General features: G+C 37.1%; 1 protein-coding gene across 18 annotated transcripts in view; it reads left to right on the forward strand.

Moving 5' to 3' along the window:
• Positions 1-20,173, forward strand: part of MYT1L (myelin transcription factor 1 like) — a 308,925-nt gene that overhangs the window by 256,690 nt on the left and 32,062 nt on the right. For all 18 annotated transcript variants that reach the window (XM_057431735.1, XM_057431734.1, XM_057431737.1 and 15 more), the window contains one exon: positions 19,338-19,400. In XM_057431735.1, coding sequence (XP_057287718.1) covers positions 19,338-19,400 — 63 coding nt within the window. The remainder of the gene's footprint in view (positions 1-19,337; positions 19,401-20,173) is intronic.

Below are 20,173 nucleotides of genomic sequence, written 5' to 3' on the forward strand. Positions count from 1 at the left end.
AGATTTACCATGCAGATTGTACAATTTTCTACTTTCACCCAAATCCCAAGTAGAAACATGAGAGTCTTTGTTCATAGTTTAACTGCAGACCAAAACAATTACACAGCCTGATCAATGATCTCCAGATAACAGAAGAATTTCTTCAGCTTTAATTCTCAGTTACTGCTGCTGGCAAAAAAATAGTGGTCAGCAGCTTTAAGGGTCTCTGAAGAAATGAACGTCTAGAAAGAATCCAAGTTTTTTCCAGCATTAAATTTTTGGTTATAGAACTTGTGTAAAGCAAAAAGGACTTGATGACCTTAAAGGGCTTTTCCAATCTACTTGATTCTGTAATTCTAACAGTTACAGTTACTTCAAAACTAATCCCATTGAAGATTAATAAATATTATAATAAAGCAACATTTTGGAGAACTTCAAATCTTATTTAAAATAAAATTTAAAAAAAACTAAAATAAATTGTTGTTTTTAAAAGGATACATTTTGTTCATCAGTAAATCAATCCCAGGCAAAACACAGCATACCAATTGAGAACCTTTCTCTTCAATGTACTGCCAATGTGGGAACCAGAGAACTTAGGTACCAGAGACTCCCTGAAAATGACAAATTTACTTTTACTTAGTGCTACTTTGATGTAAAAATAATAATTTTTCAAAGGTCATAGGTAACCAAGTCTTAACTTAGTCTACTGTAAAACTTATCTAATTGTCAACGTTTACCTTTGTTCCTTTGGGTCAGTTTTCTGCCAGAAAATCCCATTAGTGCTTGTATTAAAGAAGTTGAACCTCAGAAAGATTTGCAGTTCAACCAGGTGCCTAGAAGTCTGGATACTTATCTGATACTATTGTAATACACCCAGTCCTTCAATCCCAAAGTACCTGTGTCTCTATGCAGATTTTCCATGTCACTATTTTCTGTGGTGGACATCTTTTGGTATTCCTCTATGGCACTTACAGGGAGTAGTACAGTCTCATTTCCCTCTCTAAAATGAAGCCTGAGATCTTTTTCTTTCTGCATCTCTTCTTAACTCAAAATGTGGAGCTTGGTCTATTTTTACACATTCTCCGTAATGAAGTAAGAGTTGAAATTTCTGTTCCTCCTTCTTCGAACCGTGTCACTCTGCTTTAATTTCCATCATCATCTTATCTTCCTTTTATCCTTTTTTTCCCATTCCCAGATGTGTCAACCTAGCAATGGCTTCAGTTCAGATAGGAAAATGAATTTATCTGAAGTTCTCTCAGTTAATTACAACTCTTCTAGAAAGAACAACTCCATGCAGTACGTTTTTTTCTGGGTAGGAGAATATCCTTGGTTCATACTTCTAAGGAAAATCTTCTGTGTTATTATAAGCTCTAATATTCACTTTTATTGGTGTAATTTTACTGCAATTTGCTCAGCAAGAACTGGCAACTAGGAAGAAGGGATATCCTTCCAGAAATGGAGATGCCTGTGTTATTCTGATGAATATATACACTAAAATATTACCTGAAAAAAGTAGTATTTTCTTCCTCACTTTAGTTATCTGGCAAAACAAAACAAAACAAAAAAAAATAGGTCTTCTCCAAACACAAAATTAAAATGCAGAAATGAAAATTAATAGAATACGTTAATAAACACAACAGAAACATTTCTCTCTTTACACAGGTAACCGATTATTCTTGGACATTGTTTGTACCTATACTCTTTAAACCTTGATAGCTCTTCCAATATACAGTCAGAATTTGTACTCAAACCAATTATTTCTGCAGAGTTCTGTTTAGCTGCTGAAGTGATTTCTCCACCTACATCCTGTTTTGCCACTTAGGTGTTTCTGCTCTTCAGTGCCTGGGTGTACGTTTGTTGCTTCATCTGCACAGGACTTTTTTGCCTTGCCTTGCCTTGCCTTGCCTTGCCTTGCCTTGCCTTCCTTTCCCTTTCCTTTTCCTTCCCTTTTCCTGCTGAGATTACCTCTGTCTTCCTATAAGAACTCAGTCAGACTATGACCCATTATATTGTTTCCACTCATTTTTGTCTCTGAGAATTACTCTTTGTTGCAAGAGGAATAACCATTTCCATTCTTATTATCACTTTTTTACCCATGTTGTTTGTGTCCTTTTTTATTTTTTCTTCATGGGAATCTTAACAGAAGTTGTCATTACAGCTTTCTTGAATACTGAGGTTGTTGAGCCTAGTAAGTAATCTTGTGTTATAATGAAATACTCCTTTGATGCTAAGTATGAATTCTTTGAAATCTGAAGACACCATTTTAAGTTCCTTGATGTTTTAGCTGATTTTTATATAGAAAATGTGATTGCAAGGACCAGCTGTGATATATTTGGAGTAGCATTAAAAATTACTAGAGTGAGCTATTTGTAAATTATAGTGTTTTATTAATTTATCTGCAATGTTATGGTAAAACAAACTGTGGTTTTTAATGTATTATTAAATTGCAAGTTAGTGTGCGAGTCTAAATTATTAAAAGCAAAACCAAGGAATATAAATCCCAATATTAGTTCACCTGTAAGGAATAATCTTTCCTGGTTTGTTCAGCTAGGTCCTTGGGCCAAGTGAAATTAGGAATCTCATGTGGTTTCAGTGGGTTTTTTTTGCATTTTTGTTTCCTGTATTTATTGCAGATTTCCACTTGGATACCTTATCTTTGATGGCAGCATGCATGCCTGGCCAGAACAGAACACCTTGGGCTCTGTTCCTGCACTTCTCAATACTCAAATGGGCACTGTAGGTTATACCTAGCATTTCCAACCTCATGTTGTGTGGTGTTATGATAATGTCCTTTGTATAGAAACCCATCATCTGCAGCAATCTCATCTCTGTAGTCGCAATAAGTTTTACATATGGAAGTGGCTGGGCTTTTTTTCTGCTAGAATAACTCATTCAGACTCCAATAAGGTTGAGTCATTCCATTTTTCTCACTTAAGTTTGTCAACTTTTGTCTCCAAAATGAAAAATACTTGAGTTGCATTTACATAAGACCCTTCATCATTGTTTTCATTATTGAGAGGTAGCCTTAAAAGCATGTGCTCTCTAAAAAGCTCCTTAAAAAACATCTGCATATCAGTACCTCTGATGCTGTGAAATGTTCCATGCAGGCACGACATTGTTTGCATGAAACACCTTGCAGAATCAGGGCCTTAGTAAGTTTTAAATACCATGAAATGCTCTTAAATTAGAGGCTTCATTTGCATAGTGGCATATATAATACCCAAAGAGTTTATGGCTTTTTTCTTTATGTACTCAACTATTTTGAACAAAAGCTATTAATAGCTGTACTGTTTGAGTTTTAATCATTATTTAAAACTATTTGCCACTTAGTTGTCACCCAAAATAGTCTCAATTCCAGTGAATATTCATTGAATTAGAGTAATTTTTTCTCAAAACAACCTGTCTGACTTAAAAGTTTAAAATTTGTTTTCAGAAGGAATGTAAGTGCTGGGCATCTATATCCTTGCAACTTCTATATGCCTAACTTTGAAAGTGGAATTCAGTGTCTGCAATAACAATGTAGGTAATTTTGAAGATACAACCCATAGTTCCTAAGCTCTCCTCTAATCGCCATGTATTTCCGTGTGAATGTTTATTTGGCAGTTCATTTTAATTTTCAAAACTTTTCTTTTGTCAGTCATTCCAGTGTCATTCTGTGCAGTCACTAAGCAGCTATTCTGAGAGGAGCACTTAATTGTGATTAATTACCAATGAATATGCTTAGTTATGTTAATATCCCCAGCGAATCTCTCTAAGGCCTCCTTGTCCTGGAGTCTTTCCATTTGTACTTGCCTCCACCTTCCTTGGGTTTGGTCATACTTCTTTGTCATTGAATGTGTCCTGCATAATTAATCTCATTCAGCCTGTCATTTTCTCGTATTCAATTCAAGGGTCTTTGGCACAATTTGGTTATTGTGCAAACTGTCATTGTGATGTTGATCATTTTTGCTTGAAATCAACAGATCATAACCAATTTTTCATTCCATCCAGATCCGCAAAGATCTGCAACATGATGCTGTGGTATATCCCAAGTGCTGAGGCAATCCCTACGGGAAGCTGCATAAACTATACAGTTGCTAAAAGGGGATTAAAAGTGCAGTGTTTTGCACTTTCTGTGTTTGGTCAGACTTGCCAAAACCTTTAATATATAACACAAAATAAAAGTAATATTGTCACTCAAAGTCCTTAATATGATTGTCTGGATCCTCAGTTGGTGTAAATTAGCATAACTCCATTGCCTTCAGAGTTATGCTAAGATACAGCAGTGATGACCTGGGCAGATGCCCTCAGCTGCTCTCTTGGGTTAGCATTCATGTTTGATTGCCTTATTTAAATCTTTCAAAGTTATAAAATTCCTTGCATTGTTTGGTTTCTTAAAATGGCCAATTGTTATCTTGATTACTTGGTGTTTGTATCCACACAGTAACATCTGATTTTGCCATGCAGTCAAGTTCACCACTTTATTTTTATCTCAGTGCTATTGGGACTTTATGTGGCACACATTTCTTGCAGCACTATAGTATCTGCATCTCTAAAATATCCCATATCCCTCATAAACACCTCATCATAATATTATTTTACAATATTTTTTGTATTCCCAGTAAGTGGAATTTACATTTGCTCATCTGCATGTAAAAACTGCTCTTCTACCTTAACACACACAGAATTTCCACTGCCTCAAAGTCTGCTGATTTCTCTCCTTCCACAGATAACGACACTGTGCTCTTTCAGCATGGGCTCATTTGGTATACACTGTGTGAAACAACCATAAATTTTGAGGAGTATCTTAACACTGGCCATCATTAATTATTTTTTGTACACTTGACTGTGCTTACACTGCACTCAGCTCCAGTGCATCTGCAGTACTGCAGTACCTGTTTTCTGTAATAAAATAGAGCTAGAGGAGGACTGCAGTATAAGCATATTACTGTTGTTAGCCATTATTTTTTTGACTGTGGTAAAAAAAAGAAAAAAAGAGAGACCTTTGAAAAAATATAAATCTAAATAAATTATAGCTAAGACGCGCCATTCCCAAAATTATACTATTTGCATAGTTTCATTAAAATGTTCAGCTATGAAGTAGTCAATCAGAGTGATATTTAAAAAGCCATCTTCAGGCTTCAGAGTTAACGGTACACAAGATGAACAGAATCTAGTTTCCAAATTTTCAGACTGCAAATTAATGGGGGTATCATTATGAAAGCATATGATCATCTTAAAAGAGCTATAAATATAATTTATTCCAAAGAGATTAGATACTGGAGCACTTCTATATTAAGTAGGAAAGGAATAAAATCATACAGAAGCAGTTTATAAGAAAACCAAGCTGTAGGCTTTTTTTTTTTTTTTTTTTTTCTTTCCTTTTCTTTTTCTTTTTTTTTTTTTTTTTTTTCAGTTAGAGAACTATTTTTTTCCAGGCCTTTTAGTCTGGCACTTTTCTTGAACACATAATTCATGCAAAAAGCATTTTATCCAGCTATTGTAGAAAATCACAACTTACTCATTTTACCTGTAAAACTAGGAGTTTAGGGATTTTGTTTGCTTGTATAAACTGATGGAAGCTAAAAGAACCAAAATGGCCCTGTATGAAATGCAGTCTATGGAATGCTAAATTCAGAGTTTAATAGGTAAACAACATATAACTTTTTTTTTACTATATGATCTGAATCTATAATTCAGCCATGAAATACACATGATATCAGACAACAGATATAAAAATAAAAAAAAAAAAAACAAACATTTCTTACAAATATTTGTATTCTTTTCTTTTAAATGGTCAGGGTTATTCTTTAAAACAGAATGAATTCACTGTTATTTTAACTGCTGTGCATTTCACAAATAAGTTTTAAATTAAAAGCTTTAAATGTTGGGCATGCTGGACACTGCAGATGTAAATCACTGTTTTTATTCTCCATGAATAAGAATTATGAACAAATTATGGAAAAAATAGGGAAATCATAGAAATTGATATGAAAAGAAATGAATAATTAAAAAAATTATAGATTATGGGTTTCTCCTCAAGGCCTCTCCAGGAACCATTGTAGGTGGTGATTTGTTTTCCTCTGATGCACTAATCAAGAAACATCTGTCAGGAAAGCGTAAGTATGTTCCATAAGTATAGGTGTAAGGGAGGAGGGGCAAGGGCCTTTTTTTTGATAATACCCAGTACATCTGTTGTGACTTCACTGTGAGCAATCTGAAAGAACGGAATTATTAAGAATTTTATTTGATTATTTTTAAAGCAAGTTAAGGTTTAATCCTCGACATTCCCATTTACAGAAAAAGACCTTCGGTGGTTCTAAGTCCTTCCTGAGACCCGATCCAAAGACCTCTTATATCAATTGAAAACCTCCTGCCATCCTTAGCTGGCTTTGGGTCTGAGATTATGTTCTGTACCTGTGAAAAGCTTTCCCTGAGCAGCATGTTTTTAATGGAGTGAAAACAATGTTACAAGGCCAAATTCCATGAATGCATGAGCAGAATTACGCTTGACAAAAGCCATTTCCAGCTGATACTGTCAGAGACAGAGTCCTATCATTACTTGTTTTAGAAGAAAAAGGTATTTTTAAAGCATTATTTAGTCAAAAATTGGCAAGGAAATTATTTAACTTCTGCTTGAGTTTATATTTTAGTTTAATACAGGAAACCTCTGTAAATTATAAGTAATATTTAATTCATATGAAAGGTATCTGCCTACTAATCTATGTGCAAAACATGTATTCAGAAAGCAATGTTTTAACCATAGTTTATGTGATTTTAATTCCATTTTTATAAAGTTTGGTATTAACTCTAGTGAACCCAGAGTAAATGCTACTGATTCAAAAATAGGTGACTAGTAAATATGTCAGGACCACATATCTCCAAATTTTGCAAAAATTCTTGTGAATGTTAACCAATGTGTTAGCAATGTATCTTGTGAATGTTACCACAGGCCAAATATATTTTATATCTTCATATAAAGTCTTCTATAATCAAATGGATCTCAAAAATAATTTTATTCCATCTTAAACTTTAAAAGACATTTCAAGGTAGTGGGATTGTATTTAAGTGTAAGAAAAACTTCTTCTTGTTCGTTCATGTCAATGAAAATACTTTCCAAAGATAAAGTAAATGTAAGAAATAATTTCTAAAGAATCTGCCAATGGTTTACATTCTGTGTAAGAGATACAGGCCACAACAATGAGCACTGGGAAGTGGCAACCTATGGGAGACATTTCTGTAAAATGTAGTTTGCAGGGTAACATGTTCCAGAGTCTTGCAACTGACTTTCCTGTGATCCTATATTCGTCTTGAAATCAGTGGTTTTCCCTTTGCTTGAATGGATGCTGAGAGTGGAATTCTGCATATACCTGCTTCATGCCAGAAGGTTAATAAGGTGCTCTTCTTACATGTCATATATATATGAGGATTACCGTCTCTGAGCTAATCAAAACAGAGAATTTGTATTTCAGCTGTGTTCCTTTTCAGGAGGCAGCTAATTAGCAGGAATGTTTGTAAGGATTGTGGTTCTTTTAAAATGTGTTGTCAGAGTTTGAATCCAAGATCTCTGAAAAAAAAGAAAAAAAAAAGAAAAAGAATGTTTTGGTTTCTCTTTGCCAGCCTGGAAAAAGTATTAATCAATCTTTAGACAAGATCTGTATCAACACTAGCCTAGTGAATTAGAAGTCAGAGTAAGGAGCAATAAAAAGATGCTCAGGGCTATTTGCCTATAAGCACACATAATCAATAGGTGATTTTGGAAGAGAAATGTATTGCTTTAAAAAATCAGAGGGAAACCTTTTTCTTGTAAAAATAATGTAAGGCAGAGTTGTTAGCCTCTCATTCAAGGCTTCTTTTCTAATTTTGCACTGCTTGTGAGCTTGAGCCCTAAGGTATAATAGAACATGAGCACTTTCTCTCCCTGCCTGCATTCCCAACAGTGAGCAAAGTGTTTCTGGGAAAGCAAGCTGTTTTCTACACTGCAGTATGCAGTTGCACAGTGCCATTGTGCTGCATAGCACCATTGTGCTGCACAGCCATTTATCCCTGTTTGTAACCTCCGACCTCTCCACCAATCTGCACAGCTGGTTAGGAAACTATTCCTGCAGCTATTAGACTGCGAAATTAAAGTGGTTCTTTTATGAAATGTTTACAGTATAAACCAAGCTTGCACTGCCTGATCTTATGGGAGATGCAGAAGGGGAAATTGTACATAGCGTGGGCTTTCTGCCTTTGTTAAATTTAAGGAGAAAGTAAGAAGGGCCAAAGTAAGAAAAAACACCAGAGCATATCCCATGAGGATAAAAAGCACAATTCATTTCCAAGTGCTCTACTTAATGGTGCCTTGGAATGTTCTTATGAAGGTGGAATTATTACTTAAGTGCTGTTCAATACAATCTCAGATTCCAGCACAAGAAAGAACAGTTTATCTTAGAACAGTTTTAATGGTCTTATCTGAGCTTCCTGCCCTCACTGAAGGAATGTCTCCTTTGTTCACATAGTGTGAAAACCGCCTCATACAGTCTGACAGGTTAGAGCGAAATGGCACCAATTTCAGGTTATTGAATACCATACTAAAAGCTCCATTGTTTCTTTTACTGGTACCCAGACAGCTGCAACATTCTTTCGGGATGAACAGAAACTCTGAAATGAGGCAGATGGATGCCTGGAGTAGAAACTGGGAGTGTTATGTTAGGCACACAATTCCTCTCACTGGTCAGGACATTATCTGCCTTGCTGAGAATTTCTGAGCTTTCATTAGCTCCATAAGCTAGGCTTCAAAGTCATCACTTTCAATTGTTGAATATATACAAAGAAATATATAAATATTTCAAATACATAACAACTATACAAAGAAGTTGACTGATGATTGAATCTGAACTACCAAGAAGGGACTGAAATCAAGTAGAAAAGATTATGCTTGATCTTTCTGGAAATGAGCCTGTATGTGTCCTGCCAATAGGCAACCAAACAGTATGCTGCCTCATACAGTTTTTAAGATGTATTAACAAATTATAAAATCATGTAGGCAGGGCCTTCCAAATGTTACCTAATCCAAATTCCTGCTCAGACCAAGTCCAGTTGGCGCAGGTTGCTCAGGACCTTGTTCAGTCAATTTTTGAGTATCTCTAAGGTTAGAGTTCCTACAACCCCTTCCACTGTTTGACCACTCTGATGGTATTTTTTGTCATTTATAATAAATTGGGCTTTCCCATGCTGAACCTTGTGCCCCTTTCTCTTATTCTTCAGCTGTGCAGCTCTGAAGGAACTTTAGCTATACCTTCACCACGCCATCCTGTTAGGTGTTTGTAGACAGCAATAAGATTTCTTAGGCTGTTCTTCATAAGAATGAACAAACCAGCTCTCTCAGCCTTGTATGTCAAATGCCCCAGGCCCATAGCCATCCTGCAATGTCTTGCAGCAAAGCAGACTTGCAGCTTAATGTTTGTAGTTCTCAGAGGGCTGGGAAGAATACAAAACACACTGTACCCTCCTAAGTGTTTGTTCATTAGGCCTGATTTGTCTAACCACTGCTAACATTTCAGACTAGCTCAAGGCAGTAGGAGGGAGTACTTGTATGGGTGGGCATAACTGTGGTGATGCCCAGCTTGTCCTCCTGGCAGACAGATTCACGACTAAATCTGCACTAGGAATTATTCCTTCAGTATTAATTAGATCTTGCTTAACACTGCAGATAAATAGTAAATGAGGGCTCAAGTAAACAGTAGATTAAGTATACTTAATAGTCAGGGTTGATAGAGGAGGAATCTTAAGTCAATCACAAGAACAATTAGAACAAGTCTGAGATGTTTTCAAAGACGGGTATAAACACACAGAAAATCAGCAACAAAACTGTATTTCCCTTAGCTGTACTCTTCATTAGCCTTCTTACTAGACCACACTGCCTCTCACAGTCTGATATAATTCACACTCAGTATTTTCACATTTCCCCACTTGGTCTTCTGACAAATGTTTTTAGGCCTAGAGGAAAAAAGCTGCTTGTTTTCATGAAACTAAAACTGAAGGATTTTACTCTTTTGCTGTTGACTCTTCACCCCCAAAATAGAAAGTAGTAATTCTGCTTTATCTGTCTGGGAAAGCAAAACCCTTGAGAGTTTGCTCCATTTATCCAAACGTTAACCTGGATTGTTAAGGCCACAGACTATATGAAAACTGTTAATGTTTCCTCTGCTTTTAGCAGTCCTAATCATACAGTTTTTACCAGTGTTTCTTGGGGAGGTGCTGACCATTTTGAGTATTCCAGATTCGTAGATTTTGAAATCATCCCCAACCTCCAGGAAACTCTCAGGAAGTGACAGATTCAAGGTCATACTCTTGTGCCCACCAGACCCACTGGAAATTGCTTCCCCTGGGAGAAGACAGATGAAGCAGATGTACAAGCAGAGCATGGGAGAAGCAACAACGTAGGGACAACAATTCAAGATTTATGCTATTGATAATTTTATGGCATTCAAGGCAACCAACAGGCTACAGAAATCTTATCAGAGGGAAAAATCCTTAAAGAGTGCATTTTCAAAGTACTCAGCATTTGGCTTAATTTTAATTTAATTTTGGCTGAAACTTCCCTTATATCATAAACAGAAAAGTTAGGCCAGTTATACACGCTTAAGAAAGAAGCTTTTAAGATGAAGAAAACCAAAATACTATACCTGTGTCACTGTCCTCAAGTGCTCCTCTTGGACCCATTTTCACACATTGGGAACAAGAAAAATCATGTCACTGGCTGTTTTGCAAATCCTAATGGGACCAGTGTTTCTGTTCAGTGTCTGAGTGGCAGATATTCCCAAGGGGCTTGTGGTTCCCATACTAAGAGACCAACCAGGAATCCCAGGAACAGGACATTCTTCAGAAACAAATGTGTCTACTCAAAATTACTGAAAAAAGCCCATGTGTATTTCCCCCCCAAGCATAGCATTATTATATTATAATAGCAATGTATTATTATTATTATTATTATTATTATTATTATTATTACTACTTGGGCCACAACAATCCCAGAGCTTGGGGAAGAGTGGCTGGAAAGCTGTTTGGCAGAAAAAGACCTGGGGGTGCTGGTTGATGGCCTGTGAACATGAGCCCAGGCAGCCAAGAAGGCCAGCAGTATCCTGGCTTATATCAGAAAGAGAGTAGCCAGCAGGGCCAGGGCAGTGGTTATGCCCCTGTACTCAGTGCTGATGAGGCTGTACCTCTAATACTGTGTTCAGTTCTGGGCCCTCCATTACAAGAGTAATATTGAGAAGATGGAGTGAGTCCAGAGAAGGGCAACAAAGCTGATGAAGGGTCTGGAGCAAAAGTCCTGTGAGGAGCAGCTGAGGGACCTGAGGGGGTTTAGTCTGGAGAAGAGAAGGCTCAGGGGGAACCTTATCACTCTCTAGAGCTACCTGACAGGAGGTTGTAGTGAGGTGGGGGTTGGTCACTTTTCCCAAGTAACAAGCAACAGGACAAGATGAAATGGCATCAAGCTGCGCCAGGGGAGGTTTAGATTGGATATTAGGAAAAATTTTCTCACTGAAAGGGTGATCAGGCATTGGAACAGGCTGTCCATGGCAGTGATGGAATCACTATCTCTGGAAGTGTTCAGAAACCCTGTGGATGAGGCCTGCAGTGACATGGTTTAGTGGTGGACTTGGCAGTCCTGGGGTAATGATTGGACATGATGATCTTAAAGGTCTTTTCCAACCTAGCTGATTCTGTAATTTTGTGATTCTGTTAGGAGACAGAGACTTCACATGGCTTTGCTCCTAGTTGTTGGGGATGTTCTCTTAAGGCTTTCTCCTCCTGCATTTTTCTCCATGCCTCGATCATTTTATGTTAATCCTTCACTATAAAAATGAAGCGTTTTTTCAAAGGCTGAGGTGTTTGGAAATGAACATTTGAATTTGCATATGTTGGAACTGATTCATCCCTGGTGCCAGGAAGTGCTCTTTGCGGCAGGGAGGGGATCTGCAGCTGGCCGGTGCTGCCTCCAAGGCAGGCGATGCTGGCAGGAGAGAAAGCGTGGGCAAGGTGCCCAGGGAGAGAGCTGATTCACAGCTTCCCCCTGGCAGCTTCTGTGAGCGGAGCACCCCTTGGGTACTGCACAGAAGTTAGTTCACATTAGGCACATACCATGCCTTTGGCAACTGGCATGTTAGGCTGTATAAGCTGGTGCTAGATGTGAGAACAGCGGGCAGCACGTCATGGCACTTGCTGCTGGGAAACTGGGAAGTCCTGACTGCTAGCAGAACTGGCAGCATGCAGAGGTGGTAACTGAAGGCACAGGAATGTTTTTCTTTTTTTCTAAAGCAATATAATTAGCTTAAACACATCGTATGTATCTGTGCATTCCAGTGCACAGCAATATTTTAAATGCCAACATGATGCATTTAGATGAGTACAGGAAAATGGATTTCGGTGTAATTAAAAAACATACCATGCTCTTTCTCACCCCCACATAGTTCAAAAAAAAAAAAAAAAAAAAAGCAGGAATGCAATCCAGATAATACCAGCAGCTAAAGACAGAAAAACTGTACATGCAGAAAGTCAGGGCATTAATTAAATTTTACTTAAGGAGAAGGGTATGCAGTTAGCCATCCCCAGTTTAGAACCATTCAGTTGCTGGGTATTTCTAGAGGCAGCGAGAGAGACAGAGCAAGCTCTCAGCAGAGACAGAAGAGACTGAAGTTACTCCATGAAGCCTTTGAGCCAAAATTATTTTAGTCTCATGCCTGGACTAGCTCCATAAGCCTGGCATCATTCCTCATGGCTAGAAAGACTGTAGAGTGAAAGTGGAAACACCAAATCCTTCCATTCTACACTTCTTTCCAGTCTCCAACCTGCACTTTTACATATGAAAAAGCAGTATTTAGCACTTTTGCTAAAACTAAATTTGTGTGATTAAGTACTCTTTTTAGTTAGGCTGAACACTGGGAAATAATTAACATGTGAATCTAAATTTCATTTTTTATTTTTGGCTTACAAATCTTTATGAGCCTTAATATTTATAAAGGTCTAACTTCACATGCTTTTGGAGGTATATTTGTGACAACTAAAACATAGGTTTAGCCTTGAATATACAACCATAGACTGAAGATCCACTGAAATGTTCATTATCTGCATGCCTGTCCCACAAAGTTTATGTTGCTTCTTGAACCAATTAAGGAGCTTCAAATTGAGCTCTGAGTGTGATTTTCAGAAGTACCCAGTGCTAGTGTGGGTCTGCTCCTTTTTAAGCCATGATAAACCTTACAAGGACTTTAATAAAAATAAAAGAGTTTAAGATATTTAAAATGACTCATTGTGTCTTGGCAGCCAAGAAATTCTATGCTAAGGTTTCACAACACACAGCATTTTCTCCCCTTATGTCTCCTGACATAAGGATGCAATGTGTAGCCAGTCATCTCAGAAATGTGAGAGGACCACAAGCAATGCGGACTATGGAAAAGATAGAATCAGATAGGAGAAAAGAGAAGGAGGACAAGAAGGGTGATGAAAGAGGAGATAATGGAAAGAAACAACAAAGAAGAAGAAAGAAGAAAGAACTGTCGACTTCAAGGATGAGGGTGGAACAGCAAATGAAGACATCAGCTAAAGGGGACAGAATAAAAAGAAGCAAAAGGGAGAGAGTGAAAAATTAAAAGTGACAAGAAGAGACAATGAAGAAGGAGCAGTATCTGGAAAAGGAAGTAGAATGTGGAAGAGGAACACTGAGGAGGAATATAGATGGAAAGCAAAGTATAGGGCAGAAGCAAATGGAGGCTTTTCCTCCACTGTGGAACAGAATAGCACTGAAAACAGGAAGAAAGAGGCATCAGGAAATAAAATGGAAGGAGTAAAATAGAGTGAAGAAATATGTATATGTGTAGCTTCACTGAGGGAATTTAAAAGAAAAAAATATATCCTAACAAAACCATTTTTCACTACAAAGTCACAGATAGGTTGTGTAAGTAGAAGGCTTCTGTCTAGGCATCAAAAGGAAGCATCAACCTTTAGGAATTCAAAGTCAAGTGCTATGGTAAAAAAATAGACAATAAAAGACAACAGGGTAAAAGCAGAAAAGCATCTGTGGTCCTGCTGGAATTAGAACAGACAATGATTTTTCTTCTGTGTGTTCATGAAGAAAAGGATCAGCAGTGTTCCCACTTCACATACTTAATTAGAGCTTGACAATCTACCAAAATATCTGGGATTGAAAATAAGATATAAAGATTTACACATCCAGATTGCTTTCACAGAGCTGGCTAGAACAGTAATGGCTGGGAGGCATTGCTCTGACTGCTCAGAAATGTAAAGGCAAAATGAGTTGCTGGTTTCTGTCCAGTTCCTGCTAAATAGGTGTTTTCACAGCAATAACCACAACCCTGACTGTTACTGACACACCTGTGGCCAAAAAATCTGAACTGAGGACCGCACAGCTCTGTTTATGATGTCCTCACCCTGGAGTGCTCCCTGCAGGTTAGTGGTGAGTGGCATACAAACTGTGGAGGAAAACTTTTTCTCTGTTTTGGCCTCTTACACAGTTAAAAAGGGGACTTTTTTGTCAAGAGCTGCAAACCTGTTGTTTTTTGACAATCACTCAAATTCCTAGAGGTGTAGACATACAAAAAAATTACCACACCTTATGGAAAACTCCATTTCTTAATTTGACAAAGGGTCTCATCCCTTTCCCTTTCTTGTCCACTCCCCTTTTTTTCTCTTTCCTCACATATTCAATTCAGGGAACTGCAAATGCATTATCATTCATTACAACGTTACTGTTGCAACCTTTTGTTTCTGGACTACCAGACTAGGAAAAAAAAAACATAATATTTTGTTTATGAATCTACATGCAGTTTCAGAAGACACATGGCTCTACAGCAGCAAACAGAGCAGTAAATAAGAGCCTGTACTTCTAGCCCATTTTCCTCTCTTGTGTGAAGTCACTTAGCCTCTCTATGCCCCAATTTTCCTCTGCCAAATTCATCTCTTTTTCAAAGCAGTATTGTGAGATTTTATCTATAAAATAAATAGGTAATAATAGTTTGTAAGAATACTTTCAGATCTTCAGATGAAAGATAGAAATGCAGTGTTACTGTGCTGTCTTCCAGCCTCCCAACCCATGACTTTCATTCCTGGCAATTCAGTCAAGTAAAACAGAACCTCAAATACATGGAAACCAACAGACAATAAAAAATTCTACATTCTGCTATGAAAAAATCCCACAGGAAACAATTATATTTTTCTAGCCTTTCTGAACCTTCAACAGAAAATCACACCTCTACTATAGAGATTGACAGTATGGTCAAATTAAAACTATGAGAAAGAATTTTCTATTAAATCTCAGTTCTTTTGCAGTGTGGAAAATTCTGAAGAAACATTTTGAATTTTTGTGCAACTTACTGGTTTATTTTCCCATTCAATTCAATTTATTTTTTCTTTTGGCTTCCTTCTGGTTCCAAAAAGCCATTGTTGTGCGTAGTAAAATATCTAAAAGGAAAAGAAAGCGAAGTGTTTTCATTATATTACAGATTACTATATCTTTATTTTATCAGTATGTTTTAGAGAGAATTTATACTTTAAAATAGATTTTAAAAGTAAGCCAACCAAAGCTATGCACAATAATGAGGGCAAAACTACCTCAGTTCTGTTGTTGCATCTTTGTGTAACAGCCTGCTTGATCTTGTATGAGTTGAGCTATAAATCTAAACACGTAAACTATGCGTAAGCTTACCTAGCTCCTGCAGACTTAGATAAAAGCCTAGGAATATAGGTTTAAAAGTGAATCTTACTTGCGGCGTGCTAATGCTATGTGAGATGGCTTGGTTTGGTTTGGGGTGTTTTTGTTTGTTTGTTGGTTTTTTTTCTCTGAGTTGAACTTGCAACAGGAATTTTAACCATTGGCATTGGAAAAACCCACCAGGACCTCATTTGGACATTGCATCCATTTCCTCCCCAGTCCCAGAAACCTCCCTAAGTTCCTTCAGCTGCCAAAAGTCCTATTTAATTGCTGCTCCTTTCCCTGGTGAAGAATAGATAGCGGGATTTAAGTGTGTTTATCTCAGTTTGACTCTCACCTTTTTTTCATTCCTGTTATTAAATCTAAGCCTGATACCTAATCCAGCTGTCACAGCTGTTGCTATTCTGCTGTTTGCCCAGCTTTCTGCTTATGTTTATGTTTCCAAAATAAGCTTTTCTGGGATGGTCTGTGAACTGAATGGGACATCAAGGCGGTGCTAACTGCATTCCCGTTCACTGACCAACTCACTCTCTTACTGGATGGCTTGAATTTGTGGTAAAGCCCTAGTGTTATGTTCTGAGCTTCACTCTTTACAGGGTTAGTTCCTTTTGTCACGTTTTTTACAGTACTAAAATATTTCTTTTCCTGCAATAAGATATTATGTAGAGTCTACAAATAAGCTGCTGATCCTGCCAAATTATATTCACTTTAAGAAAGTGAGAAAACAGTGTATCTTTTTCTCCACTTACTCTGATACTCATTTTCAAGGGTTGCATATAATTTGCCTCTTATTAGCACCTGTACATACATTTTTCTGGTATTGTTGCATGTACATATGATTGATTAAGTCAAATATGTACAGCAGTAGTTGATAGTAAAGTAGTAGGGTATATGCAAGTCCTAGGTATGATTCAGACATTCTGAAAATACAGACTCACAATTTGAATAGTACAAAGACTAGTAGTTGTTTCCTTGGCTAATCTGCTTAGGATAGGAAATAAATACTGTAATGACTTTATAGTTGAAACAGACTTCTGTATATCTGCATTCTACATTTCACAGTGCTTATAGGCACTTCTCATAGAATGGAAATAGTAAATAGAAATCTTCTTGCTAACTGCCCTAAAGTCTTATTTCATCTGCTACATTTAGGTCAATATAAGATTATGAGATTTGAAAGCAAATATTATAGAGACAAAATCAAAATCTGAAAGGTCTTTCTAAAATCCTCACCTACATAAAAATATCTCATCTGGTTTAATCAAAAGTATGATTTTAAACTGATGTGAACTGTACAGAGGTCTTTGTCAAGAGTCTCAGTTCAATTTACAACAGGATGATATCTTCTTTAGCTTCAATGGTTAAGATTTTTTTTTTTTTTTAAATGAAACAGAAATAAGCTAGATTTTTAAATTCTGTAAGACTGTCCAAATGGTTGAGGTGTAATGATCTAATGTCAAGACTGATTCATTGGATATACTGGTACATCTTATAAATCCTGTTTGTTAAGACACTATCAGTCATGCCTGCCTGTAGCAAAATTCTTGAAAAATATGAGAAAAATCATTGTTCAGTTTTAATAATAGCTTATTCTTGAAAGGGTTGAAAAATTTGTAGAGGAAAATGGTGGCTTCAAATAGCATGGGTTCATAAAGAAGGGATTCTTGTAGTACCTCAGACAGACTGCAGAAGCACAGTCTCATGGCTCCTTGTTCATTTAAATGCCATGGACATTTAAAACCAAAGTTTAGTCAATTCCTCTCTCTGCAGAACCCAAAACATTTGACAAAAAATTAAAATTAAAGTAAAAAGTAGTGAGAACATCTAAATACCTAGGTATGAATTATTTAAAATATAAGACCCTTGATATACGATGCCCTAACCATTTCTTTTTTAATTTAAAGAAATAGCCAAAGCTTGTTCTAGCCATCTGCAGCCACAGAAAAGAATGAATGGTAAAGGCCACACAGACTGAACTGTGACTTCTTCACCCAGGGCCATATTTTTACCTAATTTATGTCAGAAGAATCAATGCAAAAATTAGGGGTTTATCTTTCTATAAGCAGAAAGATTGATGTATGATGTTAGCCTGTATATTGGTCTTGAAAATATAAAGAGTCACGGTAATAATTGTGCCTTTTAGTCAAGATCATGGTCTTGTACTTGGTCCTGAACAAAGACAAAGAAAGGGAAAAAGAGAATTGTCTTTAAGGATGTTGTTTAGACTTCTTGTCCAAAGTCCACATGTTGCTGGTTATATAGAAGAAAAACTTCCAGAAGTGACGTTCTATAGAAGTGAACCCCAGTGGTTTTACCAGCTTACATCCTGGAATTGCTACCATATTTTAATGTTTTCGATAGAATAACTGAACTAGTTCACATGAAGGCCATGGGAACTCCATTTAAAAAATTCCAGTTTAATTTATCTCTTCCAAGGTTGCATTGGTCACATTTGAAGTTTGGATCTGCTGAGCTACCCAGAATTAGGTAATGCTTACGGGTTTTAAAGAGCTAAAATTCAGCTTAATGGAACATGATGGCCCCATTGCACTTAATTCTGGGTTGCTTAACTCCTGATTTTAAGAAATTTTCAAGTCTCTACAGAAGCCTTTGTGAATCAAAAGTTTACCAGTATGGACCAACTCTGAGGAAAGCACACATATCACTAAAGGGGGAAAGCCAACGTCTGCATGAATTTTGGATTCAAATAGTGGAAGAATTCAATGTTACGGAAATCTGATGTTTCAGAATGCAACATCTGAATTTGTGTACATGCTTTTCTGAATTTAAATGTTTTCTTGAAATGAAGCTTTAAAGTATGGCTAAAATTGAAACCGCAGGCTCAAGAAAACTGATTTTTTGAATTCATGTAGCATTTGTCTGTTCAGTAAAATCAATATAAATTAATTCTTCCTTTATCTTTTCTGCGACAGTGTGGCAGTCCCATCTAATGATTTTACTTAGCATTAAAATGTAGCTTATTTTGTGATGATCACAATAATCTTTGCAATGTAGAAAAAAGCATGCATTTTCTTTGATGACTCCAATGGCATTCTACTATTAGAAATTCCACTGATGGCTGTATCAATGACTTCTCTGTCTAGTGCTGGAGGGCTGGTGTTTGGGAGCATTTGGGTGGGTTTCCATTTCTCCACAAGAAGCCAGCATTACTTCCCTGTCTACACATCTCCTTAGACATTTTTTTCACTTTATGGAGAGGTGGAGAGATCTCTCTACCATGTGACCTTATGACACGTTGGTGTGGGATTAGAGCAATAGCTCTGATGGGAAACAAAACGGCTCACTGTAATTTTAGTCATTACCTAAGAATACACCATGGGGATATTCCATTTGCTACCAACCCTACTCATTCCTGGTGGTGCAGGAATGTTAGGCTGCTGCTGGAAATCTCCACTAAACTGCAGGCACTAGAGATATCCAGAAAGTGTTTGAGTGGGCAGGTGAGGAGTATCAAAGACATTTTGTGAATGGAAGAAGTATGATTGTCCCCACTGTGGAATTAAGCTGAAGTTTAGCAATGGCTAGAGGTCACCAGGGCTGGCACCTGTGAATGATGACTGAGCCAATTAACAGTTTTTTTAATGGGTAGTTATGTATTTTCTGTCAGTAACACTGCTCCATATCTCTTCCAATATTATTCTAGGTGTCCCACCCCTGGGTGTGATGGCTCTGGGCATATTACTGGAAATTATGCTTCACATCGAAGGTATGTAAAGAGAAGGTCTTGTTCTTTAACTCAAAAAACTGAAGGGCTGGAAAGGACCTCAACAGACCTCTATCCCCTCTCTCAGTACTTTAAGTGGGATTGAGTGTTGTACATAGACATGGGTTGGTCTAACCAACGAATAACATTTCTCATTTTAGCATGGCTCACTACTCAATTAGATAGGAAGATTTTTGCTAATATCTAGCAAAATCTTTGTAGAAAATTAATCCAGTTTTTCTACCATCTCTGGTAGCCCAGGGAAGCAATTTAACATTCATAAGTTTCTGCTGGGATTTTTTTCCCCCACAAATTTTATTTCCTGGTTATTCCTGTCAGTCTCTTCCAGACTCCCTGTGTATTTCTTGAAATGCAAAACTAGACCTAGTTCTTTACCTCCTCTCCCAGACGAAGCCTTACTGGCTTTAATCAGAGGGAAAAAGTAACTCTCTCATCTAATATGGACCAGTCTTGTTGGTACATTTCATAATAAAGCCTGGCTTGTTTTTAAATCACAACACACTGTACCTTACTATATCAAGGCAGAAGAACGGAAAGAAATTTGTGGATGAAAGCTGTTACTTTAACTGCCTAAATTATAACTTTGGTTCTTACCAAGGGCCAAAGAAAGCTTCACGCTTACTAATAAGGGTATTTTTCATACCCCAAAATCAATTATGGTGGTAGTATTATAGAGGTAATGCAGCAAATGCTGTAATTAGCAATTCACTTGTGGCTATATGAGAACTATAGATCAGTAGAGAAGAGTTTCACCA

The sequence above is a fragment of the Pezoporus wallicus genome, unplaced genomic scaffold, assembly GCF_028554395.1.
Source record: "Pezoporus wallicus isolate ANWC-B61680 ecotype Strahan unplaced genomic scaffold, APGP_CSIRO_Pwel_v1 contig_161, whole genome shotgun sequence".
Classification (NCBI taxonomy): Eukaryota; Metazoa; Chordata; class Aves; order Psittaciformes; family Psittacidae; genus Pezoporus; species Pezoporus wallicus.